General features: G+C 39.3%; 1 protein-coding gene across 14 annotated transcripts in view; it reads right to left on the reverse strand.

The window, feature by feature from the left end:
- MAGI2 (membrane associated guanylate kinase, WW and PDZ domain containing 2) overlaps window positions 1–14448 on the reverse strand; it is a 742272-nt gene that overhangs the window by 17075 nt on the left and 710749 nt on the right. For 11 of the 14 annotated variants that reach the window (XM_065049176.1, XM_065049172.1, XM_065049167.1 and 8 more), the window contains one exon: window positions 10367–10505. In XM_065049176.1, the coding sequence (XP_064905248.1) occupies window positions 10367–10505 (139 nt within the window). Of the gene's footprint in view, window positions 1–3866; window positions 3978–10366; window positions 10506–14448 lie in introns of all 14 variants that reach the window. The other 3 variants (XM_021300626.2, XM_065049173.1, XM_065049174.1) reach the window with 2 other exon arrangements.

Raw genomic sequence — 14448 nt, forward strand, 5'->3', positions numbered from 1 at the left:
TGGTTAAGAACAAGTTGGGGTGATGCAGTCTTGCTATTAACGGGGGGCACATTGCAAATTTGTGAGAGGAACTGCAAAAGGAACAGCAGGAGAGGGATTTTACGGGACACTACCCTGCAAGAGCAGAAGCCTGTACTGAGTCCTACGGCAAACTGCAAAGACATAGTGAATGCCACTGAATTCCTGTTTTCCCTATTTCTCTGGATTACACGAAGAAAGGAAAAACTGATGCTGTGGAGTTGGGGGATGACTGTGTTCTTTCAGGCCCTGTATTTCAGGTGCTTATTTTCAAATATTATCAACTGGGTGGAAATACAGGAAGCCACAGAAAATGTTAGAAAAAGATTTGTGGGTGGGACTTTTCCCTTCTTTGGGTGGGAAGTCTGCTTGCCAGTTCATGTGAACAAAACCAGGGATAATGTTTGTTCATCTGTTTTATTCACTGTAGTTTAGCTGTAATCATCTACACTTTACACCATATTAGTAAATCTACTCCAGAATATTACATTATAATAATTAAGCCTTAGTAATAAGAGAACTTGCTCAGCAGCCTTATTATTAAATCTTTACTCGGATGTGGGGGGACACTGCCAATTTTGGTGTGGATTATGTGTGTGGATTAGCGAGGTTCTGCTTTAATAATAATATTGAGTAGTCAACTAGGAATTTTAATCTTTAAAGTGTTTTTCAGGCATTGAATAACTAATCCCCACAACACTCCCATGAGATAGGTAAGTAAATATTACTATCCCTGTTATACAGATGGAGGAAGTGTGGGTTAGAGAATTCAGCTGGACTGGCCAAAGCCACTGGGAATGTAATTGCCAATGCAATGTTTAGGACTATGGAAGAGACTTAGCATTTTTGCATTTAAAAAGTAGGGAAAAGGTATCTCTTCCCTGGAAGCACAACATTGCCATAGAACTGAAAATGCCTTCCCATGTGTCCCTCTTCCTTTCAAAACCATGTTTTCTATTTCTACATCAAGGGATACCTATGTAAAAGGTCTACATATATTTTAAAATAAAAATTTGCATAATGAGACAGAAATAACCCAGATATACATACACAGACACTGTTACTTAACAGAAGGTTGTTCTACTTTCCTACCAGCTGCTGTATATTTATTAAATACTAAAGACATGTTCATAAAGCAAATTTTAATATTCAGTTTTGTCCTTGAATAATTTTTACCCATAGCAATAAAACAGCTAGAACCTTTGGGAGCACATATTCAAATTGCCTGACGCTTTTAGACCAATTTTGTTAACCAGTATACTGATTCATTTAGTTAGTCCTTTTTTTTTTTTTCTTACACACCACAGGTTCCTGAAATTAAGTTGATATTGCTAGAAATAAGAAGGTGGTATTAGAAATGCAGCAGGAATATGAATGAATGTTTGCAGTTCCACCAAGGTGGTCACAGATGGAAAGGGCACTTTTCCAAAATTACTATTGATTTTTGCACTCACATCAGATGAATGATATATAGGGTAGTTCAAGTTTCAAATAACACTCAACCTCAGCTCTAGTGATTTCTAAAATGGGCATTAAAAATAGGATGAATTAGATGATCTGATCAGTAAACTGAACAGGTAGGAGTATCAGGCCAAGAGGCTTTAGCCATTTATTAGACAAACATAAAAGTTTCAGACATACTAACAGAATTGAAGAACTAGAAAAATGCACTTTGGAGCTGACTAGAGATTTCGGAGGGAATTAACTGTATTCAAACAATAAAAACACACTACAAGATCCCAATTTTTCATCTGGTTTTTCAAATATAAGTGTGGTGTTCACTAGTAAGAGCTAACAAACCTGTGGTGTAAGAAAGCACAGGCACACATCACTTGACATCTGGCACCTGCATCTCTCCTGTGCTATATCTAACTTCAAGTAAGCCTATGGATCATCTTCCTAAGTGACTATTTATACAAAATGGAACAATTCCAGTGGGAAACATGTGGACTCATAACAGACCACACTGTGATGTTATGGGAGAGGCCTCTCCTTAGGTGTGCTAGAATGGTTAATGTATCTGTTCTACATCAGGAAATTTGAGTTACATCCTTGATCAGGGCTCTTATGAATGGTAGCACAGCCACAATTTTGGTTGGGAAAAGCCCCATTGCAAAACTAGCTGTTTAGGAAAAACCTTCCCCTCAAAACACCTGAAATGGAAACATTTTATAACACACCTATTTTCATTTGACCTTCTATTACTTTTTTATCAATCAAGTATTTCAGTTTTGGTGTTGATCTAAACTAAATTGCTTTGGATTTTCTGGTTATATTTTACTGGGAAAATAATTCTGTCCTAATGCGTCCTGCCAAATAAATAATCAGAACTATTCACAACTGAGTGACTCTGCAAAACTAACTTTAGCTGCATTTATAAAGGATTTATGTTTCTACTTATTTCAGGAAAAAAAATACTAATTTCCTGTGTCATTTATGCTATAGGAGGAAAAACAAAGATAATGCATAGAAAGCTGTGGTTATAAATAGTTGTAGTGAAACTGCAGTTCACTGAACTTCCTATGCTTGACAACTGGAACTTGTAAAATGGCCCTAATGTCAGCCTGGATTTTTAATCTTGTGACATCGCTGAACTACTTTTGGTGAAAGAACAAAGCAGAAGTGAGGCAGGAATGATTGCAAGGAATGGCACAATTCAGATTTCTACAGAATGCAGAAACTTCTTTGTTGCAAGGAGGTCTCTGATGGTGACATAAATGCTTAAACTACATGGGTACAATTTTCAAATGGCCTCTAGATGTGTCCAGCTCTGCACTAGCAAAGTATAGGGACATGGCTGTGTTCAGAAAATTTTTACTTATAGAAACAAATTGGAAATCACCTGTAACTGGCAAGACACGCAAGCAATTGATTAGGCTACCTGAATTTGCATGCACAAGACTGATACATTAAGCACTTCTTAGTACCTGGGTGCTGGGGCAGGAATTCTGTGGGTGTCACACTGGAGGAGCTGCTCCAAGCCCAAAGGCTAGCAGAATACCTTTGGGTATAAATCCCTTTCTATTTCCAGTCTACTTCAATAGTGTGATACTGGCCTTCTAATTTTAGGATACATACAACACTGTGCAAAGTAAACGGCAGACAGACTGAGTGCATCTGAATGCTTCTGCATTTCCCATGACGACAGCAATCAATAACCAAATAGGAAAAATAAGTTTTTCTTTTCCTTTGCTTTTCAGGTATCATTTCTGGGCCTTGACTCTGCATTATAGATTTGCTGTATCTGAACAAGCTGTGCAGTTGGATCTGATTTATGATGAAAATAGCTTGAAATCAAGTGCAAAGTGCTGTGTGTAAATTTAGCATAGCCACTGGGTTTAAAAAATAGGTATTGCCTAACAGCATGTTCCAAAAAGTCTTCAATTTTGCACTAGTTATTTCTTCAAGAGGATGCATATAAATATTGTTTGAGATCAGCATCTAACTTCTACCCTCGCATTACTAATATTTTTGCAAGCCAAATACCATAATAAAGAGGAAAATTATGGCTTTGGTTCCCAAAAGTTCAAGATTTTCTAACTGAAAAGTCATATTCAGAGTATAAATTTTTGTCATGCGAAAAAAGCAGATACATAGCAGACCTATGGCTGTGTTTCTTGCACTAGAAGCAGTGTAACATGATCAACTAGTTATCTAGGATATTAAAAGACATTTGTAAAATGCGCAGCTGCTTTGATATCTAAGATAATTTATTATGAAAGAAATGTTGAATACTGTAGAGACTAATAAGCAAGCTAGCTTGTAAGACGTTGGAAAAGCGTCTATTAACAGTTGTGAGAAACAAAAGCATATTAGAGAAAGATAGTACACATGCAGAGTTTACAAACCGTGTCTTTAGGGTGGCCCAATAAGTAGAAATATGGGGACCCATGCTTGTCACTTTTCATGCACATGGAGAGACTGGAAGGTACCATTCCTAAAGGAAGGGGAGGAACAGCCTAGGACCAATCATTAGAATTAACAGAACCAGTGACATACAGATATTTCACTATTGTTAGAGCAGAGAATTCTTAGTAAGTTTAGAACAACTGAATAAAAGGCTTATATGTAACAGGACAGAAGTATTTCTGAAAAGCTAAGACAAATAAGCGTGCTGTAAGTCTAAATATTAGTGGATGACTGGAACTACTGTGCATATATATTCAGGACATAGATTCGCCTGGACTACAGATGTGGAGTACATCTTGAGGTGCTTTCTGAAGGAGTCATAACAAATCAAAAGCAAAGAGTTTAATGCATTTCAGAACTCTGCCAAATTACTTGTATGAAAAATCTTTGTATTGGTATCAACTCTGACATTTTTTGGATTTGTTGGTGGCGTCTTGTCGAATTATGAGCTGAGGATTTCTTCAAGGCCCTGACTTACTACTAAATAACTTGTAGCTTTTATCTGTTAACCAGCAATGATTTTCTGTATACTGAAGCTTTACTGTTGCATACAGAACTCTTTCTCCCTTAAATAGCCAAAACTGAATCTAAACGCTAGTTCTGCAAAATCATTTGAATGTCATGAACCAATGGGATGAATTTTGTACATAATTCAGCACCGTGTGAAGCAACAGAGATTCCAAAAATGTACAATGCGACCCCAGGACATGTCTAATTAAGTCAAACAAGGCTGGGGACAGAGGGAAAGAACCACCATTGTGTAAATCCATACAGCATTGACCAGCCATGAGACACAGATTCTGCGTTCAGCAAGTCTCACTGATTCTGGTTCTAGCAGCTCTGTGTGTGTTAGCGTTGTACCATGAGCCAGCACGCTCAGCGACAGATCCAGATTTCCAAGGCAGGACAATGGAAAACTTTTCCAAAATCTCAGTGTGAATGGGCTGGAGTCTCTAAAACTTTCTGTAGGAGCTCTCAAGCAACTTAAAACTAAGTGAAAAAACTACCAAACTTGATAGAAAGTATGATTTTGAAGTCCTGCTGTGAAAGCAGGAATTAGCTTTTTTCCTAGATATTCCTTATGGGTGAAACTCAGTGTTTCTTCTTCCTCTGCAATGCCAGACAGAAAGTATCTGGGGAGGGAGGTTGTGCCTGGAGTCAACCTGCAAGTGTTAACTGTGCTTCAGCCTCTGCCACCTTCATGCTCTGTTTGCAGTTATTTGGTTATAAGACTCGTTGCTTTCACATACTTCTAGGAACTTATATATTTCAATGTAGCCTTGAGTAATGAAAGCTCCAGCTGGGAAATGCCAGAAGTAAACCAGAAGAAGCAAGCTGCCAGGACTGCTGGGACTGAGAATGAAACATCCCTGGCTTTCCTAGGCACCGTCTTCCATAGATATTTAGAGAAAACAGTGGTTGTTCTCAGAGAAAACTGTAGCTTCCTGGGGCTGATCTGTCATTAGAATTAACTTGCCTCTTGCTGAGCTCATTGCTGGATGGAAAGGCTATGTTTTGTTAGTTTTATTTAATCTTTAATGTTACTATTTTGGGATTTTGTGAACAGTTTTCCCACGTTTTGCCTTTAGGGATGTCTCTTCATCCCAAAGTTTGGCTGCACATTGTACATGTCCTTCTCACAGTGTTTATACAGCTATGGCTAAGGCTTGAAAAATAGGAGAATCTGTAATTAGACTCCCACAGTGTGAGCAGTCTGATTTGTAGAAGCACTGCACACCCAGTAGCTCCTGCTGAAGTCAATCAGCTCTTAGGTAGACGCCCATGCAGGGAATTAGGCAGCCATTGCAAGAAAAATCTTGATCTGTCATTTTATGCAAATTGTTTTCAATGCCAGGGTGAGAAGTGTTCAGTGCTACAGTGATAACCATGAATTTTGTGTCCTGTGACATCTATGAAACCTCACACTCCCTCCAGCTGGACTCCCCGGGCATTAAGTACCTTTTGAGGTCAGGATTTCCAGCAGTACTTCTAGTCTTTGTTGCACAGTAATGTGATTTCTTACTATGACTTGGTTCTTCAGAGAACATGGCTGGCAGACTATTTCCTATGAAACACGATGCTGATGTTCTTCGGGTTTGGATGAGCTGTGATAATTCACCTTCAGTGGAAGCTCAGTTCCTCTGGCTATCCTTATCCTCAGCAAACATGTTCTGAGATGCTGGGTGATAAAACATCTGTTTTCTAAGCTTCTTTTCTTGCACCCTGCTGTGAAATCAGCTACCATTTTGGAGCATTAATCACATCTGTGCTCCTTCCCATATAGTCTGATGGTACTGTGCACGCTACAAGGGGATTTCTCCCTGTGAAAAAGGATCGCTGGAATTTGTTTTCAAGCAAAATCAGCAGCTGGAGTTGAAGTAAATGATGCATTTGCAACACACTTTATTTCTTCCCCTAGGTTTAAGTAGTGCTTCAGCTCATCCAGAATTTTCCGAGATGCACTTGTAGGGACAGATTTCCTGGCAGCAAAAAGTGACATAACTCATTCAGGAGATTTACAGCCTCACAGAAGCTTGTTCTTAGTTTCTTTACTGAGTGCTTTCTTCTTTTCAATACACATTCTTTTCTTTCACAGATCACTTTCTTACTATTGATGATTTTTTTCTTAGCACTGCTTTTACTGATGTCAATAACATCATAATTCAAACACTTTGCACTTAAATATGTGAGGTCATATTTTGTACTAGCAGAAACATGACTCTAGAATTATAAAAAGCATTGATTATATTGCACAAGGAAAATCAAAAAGCTGAAGACGGAGAGACAATAATGTGGTGGGTTTTGGCCAGTTGGTTGAAGTTGTTCTTGGTAAACTCTCTTCTTTTTAATGCTGTAAATCTGAATGGAACCGCTGTTGGAAAGGTCTTTGTCCCAGTTTTGTTAAAAACAAGTTTCTCTTTCAGTGAATTTGCCTGTCAGCTAAACCTTCATATTAGCTGCATTTTCCTGGAAAACCAGATACAAGTTTTGGTAAACATAGTAATGGAATGCAAGGTTATTGATAATGACGGATGCCCCTCGTGAGAGGGGCAACGAGAAACAGGTGACCAAAAAACTGACCAAAGAGTATAACATCCCATTCACGTGAATACTTCATATAAAAGTGGGAGATCACGAGGATCTCGCCCCTTTTCGTTATGGCTGACATTAGGAGAGGACCTTGCTAGTCGTCCCTGTGAACTGAGGCCTAGTGACAGACTGAATCCAGTTCCGGTTGGCTGTAGAGTCCAGTCCAAGACTTCGGGTGCTGGCCCCTCATCTACTGGAGCATTAGTAAAACATTTTAAATTTTTCCAGCTCTCTTCTCTCTGTTCTTCTTTCCCTCTCAATCGCCTGTCCTGAGTGGGAAGCAGGGAGAGGGAGGGACTGAAGGAGGAAGGAGGCAGGGAGGGGGTTAACAATACATCTGCCATGGTTTTATTGTCACCCTGCAATCAAAACCTCGACAATCTTCAAACACAGACTTGAGAAGACTCTGACCATTTCACTTGTCAGAGACTGAGAATATCCAGGAAAGGACTCTGGTATATTTGCTCTGTTTTTATGTTCCTCCCGAGGCTTCTGCACACCACTTTTGAAATATGGATACCAGCTCAGTCCTCCAGTCCTGCATTGTTGTAATCAGCTAAGTCTTATTTCCAACTGATGGTCTCCAGAGCTGGGCCCTGACGAGAATAAGAACTATTTCTGACAGGTACTTGCTAAGAAAAAAAAAAAAAAAAGCTGATTATTTCAGTAAAAAAGCTCCACTTAGTTTTGTCACATCTCAACCATGTAATTGTGGTGGGAAGAAGAGGGAACTACTAAATATTGGCTGGTTTATCTGCTGTCTTCAGAGCCACTTTGTCCTTGAGCTTACTGTCACAATCTTCTCTGTGTTCAGTCTTCCATTACTTGGAAAGGACATTCTTTTCTGGGAGTCCTTGTCATTAATACTCTGGCAGACATTCTTTGCAGCACAATTACTTCCCCTTGAGATTCTGGCCTCCAGTTTTAATAATTTCTGTTTGTTAATTTCTGGTTTAGCTTCCTAAGCAGGTTGCTGTTGATTTTTACGTGCACCTTCTGTTTGTTCTTAGAGTATTTCTCATTGCTTTGGGAAATGACCTAGGGACAACTTTAATATTTCAGTTAATTTCAACAGGCTTCTTCTCATTTTGCTTCCATTCTGCCTGCAGACTGGATACAGCACTGATACTTCTCTGCCTATGCAATGCACATATTAAGAACTGCAGACATGTGGATGTTATCCTTTGTTGTGATGCTTTCTCTAGGTTGTGTGCACATTGCAAAGTAAATCCTGAACACTTTTACTGCTTTTTCAGTGCAGTAGGACAACACAGCTTTCAAGCACACCTACTTAGTTCTCCTCCCGTAGAGAGCTGTAGGCTGGGGATGCAGCTACAAAGACGCTCTGATTAGACAACACTACTTTGCAGCAACTTTTATATCACAGTAATCTGCATTTTTACACAGCCTTTCTGCTGAAAAGTCCAAATGCGTTTTGAACGGTGAGCATGGCCTTAAACAGTCCTGTGAAGTTGTCTTGTTTCTTTCTGTTATCATTGTAAACTGTGCCCAGATTTGTTGTGGTTTATCACTATTTTCTACTCAGGTTCTTCTGAGGAAGGGAAGGCTCATGAACATTTATACCTTTTGGGAGATTTTTTTCCCCCAAACAATGCTGTTTACGCTGAACTTTTTTTTTACATCTATTTACATTTTCTTATGATTCTGTAATAAAGTACAGATTTAGAAGACTATCTAAATATGGACATTTATTTTGAATCTCTTGTTAGCCAAGGTTTAAGTACCATCCAGAACTGGGATCTTAACAAAGTCAGATTTGAAGTGGGTCTGAACTGCAATCCTTTGCTCATAACAGCCTCCTGTGACCCTCCTTAGACTAAATAATTTGCTGACAAAACAGAGAAGTGCTGATATTCTGCTATTCTGCTATTTGAGGATTACTACTGCTGTATCAGTCCCAGAGGTTTGTTTGTTCTTTCATTAAAACTGATGCACCTTTCCCTGCAAAAGAGTTTGGGATGTGGTCTGAATCTCCACTGGAGGTTGCCCTGAAAGGATTATACATTGGTTAAAGTTGATATTAAATGTCCTAATAGCAATTTATCAATAATCCCTGAATGCAATTTGACTTTGTTCCTACTCACTAAAAGTATAACTCACTAACTTTATTATCAGATGGGTGAGCTATGGCCCATCCTTGCTGTTCTTATTCAGGAGCTCCTGAAAGCTGGAAACAATTCAACAAGCGCTGTCCCAAGCATTGGCCCAGCCACAGAACTGGCTTTAATTTAGAGAAGAAAATGTTGCAATTACCAGGTATACTGACAGGTGGCAAAGCACTGACTTCCAGTGGAGTTGACTTTAATGTCTTCAACAGAGGTAATGAGTTTATGTTGCTAACAAAGACTGACCTGAACCTACAGTTAAGCCTAAGTGTTACTTTGATTTTTTTATACACTACTGCATTTTCTGATTCTCATGGGAAATGATGCTGGAATTTCAAAAGTAACTTTAGAGAAGTTTAATAGAGTTTTGGACCTCCTAGCATAAGGAAGTCAAGGAATTAAAAAAAAAGCAAACCTTTCCTGTGAGATTTTAGGCCCATCACAGAACTTATGTAAATATATGACACTGTCACACCACGTTCTAGAATAAGCCCTGATTTCAATTCTAAAAAGAGCTTTTTGTCTTTGAATTACCTTTGGATAATTTATTTCTACTTCTTGTCATTTCAGTAGTGAAATAACGTTACTGAGTGACTGATACTTTTTGAAATACTTGAAAAAAAAGGTCCTAGAAGTCACCCTGAAAAAAAACATGAGCAGAATGGATCCTGCTTTCTCACCATAATGAGCGAAGTCTCCTTTTTATTTCAGAGTTGGCTTCTACTTGATTATCCATGTATATTGTCAGAGATAATATAATAAGTGAGGTTGTCAAAGAAGTACATTCTTGTTAATGCTTTGAGTTTAAACTTGAGCCACTGAATTGCATGGCAACAAGATCATCTGCTGTGATTCAAAATGTGCAGAGAAGTACCAATAGAGGAAGAAAGGACAGTTTTTTGGCAAATCAGCAACTCCCAGCACACTCAGAGATGTCCCCTAAAGAGTTCAAAGTGCTTCCTCCAGTGCACATCTTACAGGCCATTGCCTGTGTCAAGAAGGCAGCAGATGACAGTGATGTACACACATATACTGTCTTGAGCCAAGGAAGCACTTAAACACACAAATAAGTCCACCTCTACTCAGGTAAGCACTTAAGCCCATAATTAATGTGCCTCAGGACATTACAATATAAATATCTGCAACAGCTACTTAACTCAAAAGCAATGTAATTAATTTACATAGGTTTGTGCACATAGAAAAATATAAAGATGAAAACCCACCATATTCTGGGACCTGGCCCGTTCCACGTTTCAACAACAGTCGCACTCTCCTGCCACCAGACTTGATTAGCTCTATTGCTCTGGCATGTGTCATGTCCCTTGTGCTTTCTCCATTGATTTCAATTATTTGATCTCCTACCTGTCGGGTAAGAAGAATATTGAGTCAGACAGAATTGCAGTAAAATGAGCATTTCAGAAAAAGACATATTCAATGGATTGCAGGTTACTTGAATGACAGACAGACACATCAAGGTAAATTTGTTCCTGTCTGTCTGAGGGATATTACTGGCAGATTGAATAACCTCCAAAGTGGATTCTGAATGTGGTGTATCAAACACTGCTCCTCCTCTGCCAAAATCAGTGCAATGAGTTTGCAACTTGCCTCATGTCTTCTACACATAACAGCTTTTTTTTTTTTTTTAAATTGCTTGTATGTTGGAATCACTGGAAATTTTATCTGTGCTATCATTTAATTTGCAGTATTGTATGAGCCCAAGAAAGCTGTTGCTGCATTTGACTTGCTGTTTTACAGAGAAAAAAGAGGTTCAAAGTACAAAGATCCATCACTTGAATATAGAAATTTTGGTAGCAAAGTTTCACACCAAATTAAGGATCGTTATGAAGCAAACTATTAAACAAAGAAAGATTAGTGGCTTTGGAGCAGATCACACAGATTTGCTGGAGTTCTTAGGAGAGCATGCTTTGAAATATTTATTCACAGAAGGTTGTTGCTTGGAGTAAGCACAGCCCCTGGCTGAGCCTTCTACTCAGAATAGCTGACTTCAAGGTTACAGATTTCTGCCACTCATCTCCAGGCTGGCTTTCCAATCACAGTTAGCTTCATTATTATTTTTCCACCTCTGTTTCTACAGCTGTAAAAGGCGGTACTGATGTCTGCATCTCCCATCCACCCTGATCTCCTTCCTGGCTTTGCCTCCCACTGGGATGTTTTGGTTCTGCTCTTCTTTCCATGAGAAGAGATGAATTGCAAAGCTAGAAACCTTCTCCATGAGCAGGAGAGCAGACACTTTCCGCCGTGCCTGGTTGACATTGCAGACAGCACACGTAGCACGCAGCAGCTGTACAGCTTGTTTGGTGCTGCAGTATCACAGCCACCCACTCTTTTTTTTGTGAGAAAGTTAAACAAACAACACTGTGAGGTAGTGTGTGAGCCTCGTACTAGCAGTATCACAGCCTTTGGAGTTCATGTTTTGCAGCTGTGTTGCAGAAGCCTCCAGCCCCATCACAAGGTGGCCCAGGTGAAGGCCAGAAGGAGGGCTGATCTCCTGGCACTGGTACAGGTGAGAATCCAGGTGATGGGCAGCCAGGAGGGGTGCGGGAGGGACTTAGGTGAGTGGGTTCAGCAAAATCGTTTATCAGAGTCAGAGATGCACATCTGCTCAGGAGGGTCACACCTGCCTCGGTCTGCAGCTCCAGCTTCCTCACCGTACGTGTCCACTGCACTACATTAGCAACACTGTGTGCATCCTAGAGAGGGTTTTAAAGAGACTATACAGATATCAAGATGACAGGCACTTCCTTTTCCTCTTACAAGCTTGTCTTGACAAAACCAGCTCTTTGCTGGCCTTGGACATTGAAATATTTTCTGGTTTGTATGTTTTATTTGCCGTTATTGTATTTCTGCCAACTAAAAGTGTAATCCTTTAGAGGTTTTCCTTCCTTCCTGAGTTTGAGATATAGTATTTACCAAATAAATGTGCAGAATATCAAGTGTCAACAAGACTCCTAACATCAAAGAAAACTAGAAGGGATGTTAAGAAGTTATCTAGTCCCTACTTTTGTTCAGAGACAGAAAGGATGCTACTAAAATCACTATGACAGTGTTTCTCAATAGGAATTCATACTTTGTCAAAACGGGTTGTAGCCTATTTTAAAAAGTCTCTCAGGATCCTGTACACAATCTATGCCAGTACTTAACTAAAAAGCCATTGATCCAAATAAAACCTCTCAGTCTTGCTATCACACATGGTAAATACTGCAGACTGAGCAGTGGGGGAAAATAATCAGGATTATTTTGTGCAAAAAGGCCTTATTTTTGCAGTGCAAATTTCTTCCTTAGCAGATTTTCTCTGTTAGGTAGAATGTGTTTGGTTGTACCATGCAGTACACACGTTCAGACACTTCTGATGACCTCCAAGCCACGGTGACACACAGTGTAGGTTCTCTCTGGATCTTGGAGAGATCTCCCCTGGGTTTGGCCATGCAGGGCTGTTTGCATCACCCTGACTTTTGGGGTGGGTGGTAGGGTGTAGTTGCTGCACACAGAGCAAAAAACGGAAAATCTCTTTTATCACTTCTGTAACACAGACAGAAGATGAATTTGTAGCATCCCCACAAGGACACTAGTCAGGCCAAATACAGACAAAATTCAACTGTTTTGGGGAAACCTGTTTCTAAATATCGTGAAACAAATTAACCTGGGTACGAATCCTATAAAAGTAAATTCAGATTTTCCAAAGGCTCAAAGACAGCTCTTTTTTTGTGTCATGTTGCCTGGATAGACAATGTTTTGCATAAGGTATTTAAAATGATCTTGTTATCATGCTTTGAGAGAAGATGTGCCAGATTAGATCAAATGAAGGAGGTGTTTTAACACTCCTTGATAAATAGCCTTTAAAATGAGTCCTGATGAAAGCTGTGCAGAGCACATACAGTCCTTCAAATAAAACCCTCTGCACTTCAGAGCGGAAACACATAGATTTTAATACAGTTTAATATGTAAAAAGGTTAAGTTAATGTCACATTTTTCCCTTACTGTTTGTGTTTCTTATATTCTCATTGGTCAATATGGAGGAACTATCTTGTATTAATGTAACTTTTACTGTATTTCAGTGGATTAATATTTTTTTTTCTCTGTAGGCAGCATGTAGCTGATCTGATAGTTCCCACTTTTAATATAAAACTCTACATGCAAATAACCTTGGAAAGCTTAGAAAAGGCCAGCATCTTGCTTATGTGACTGAAGGGGGGGAGATAAACAGGCTTGTGAAAATTAGGAACTCTGAATTTTACAGCAGGTATGAGAACAGAGTTAAAATGAATATTTGCAGGAGCAGAGGGTTAATTATATTCCATGCACTTGTGTCTTGTGGCTGACTGAGGTACAACTGAATTATACCACCTTTGCAGCACAAGACCAGCTCTGATTAGATAAGAAAAACAAAACAAAAAAGTTACCAACACTCTTATGCTGAGAAAAGCTTCAGTTAGACTTTACATTCATATCTGGGGAATTCATACAAAAGAGAACACATCAACTGAGAAGTGGTTCCTCAAGTCTCTAACAAGGTATAAAATGATATTCTTAATTTTCTCTGCAGTTAAACATTTATAACCTTCCCCTCCCCCTGCCAATGTAGATTCTCTGATGTCTGATATGGGAGGAAACCATGCGGTATGCTTTCTCTCTGTCCAGGCATTCAGACATACTCACTCTCTCATATTTTCTATCGTGGAACAGATTTTTAGAAATTGTGGGGCCTTTTTAAAATCCTGTGGTTATCTAACAGAAGCTTAGATAGATCCATATATTGAATATGCATGAAGGTGAGGCCAAAGGTAATGGTAAGCATAGAAACAGGTCTGAAAAGAACTTAGTGCTTTTTATATGGGATCCTCATTACTCTCTTTTCAGGATCAAAAGTCAATTCCTGCAGTTTTATGCCACACACAACATTTCCCTGTACTTCTCTTCTGGATCCTTCCAAGTCTGTCTGCAGTCTCCAGACTGGAGACAATACTAAGCTGAGGGTGGGCAGAACAGATCAAATGATAACATTCTTCCCATGTGGGAGAAACACTTAACAATGTCCCCAGAATTACACCTTTGCCTTTTTGTAACACACCATATTTGCAACTTGCAAATTTGCCCCCCGCAGTACTGTCTAGGCAGTTATCCCACACTTCACATTGTGCATCTGATTTCTCTGCCCTAAACCAAGCACAGGGCACCTCAGTGACTTCTGTCAAATTGACTGCATTAATATTATTCTTTCATTTTGAAATCTAAGTCAGTTCCTCAAAGTTCTTTTAAACCCTTTGTGAATACTGACATCTTGGAA

This window comes from Columba livia, chromosome 1, assembly GCF_036013475.1.
Source record: "Columba livia isolate bColLiv1 breed racing homer chromosome 1, bColLiv1.pat.W.v2, whole genome shotgun sequence".
In the NCBI taxonomy this organism is placed as follows: Eukaryota; Metazoa; Chordata; class Aves; order Columbiformes; family Columbidae; genus Columba; species Columba livia.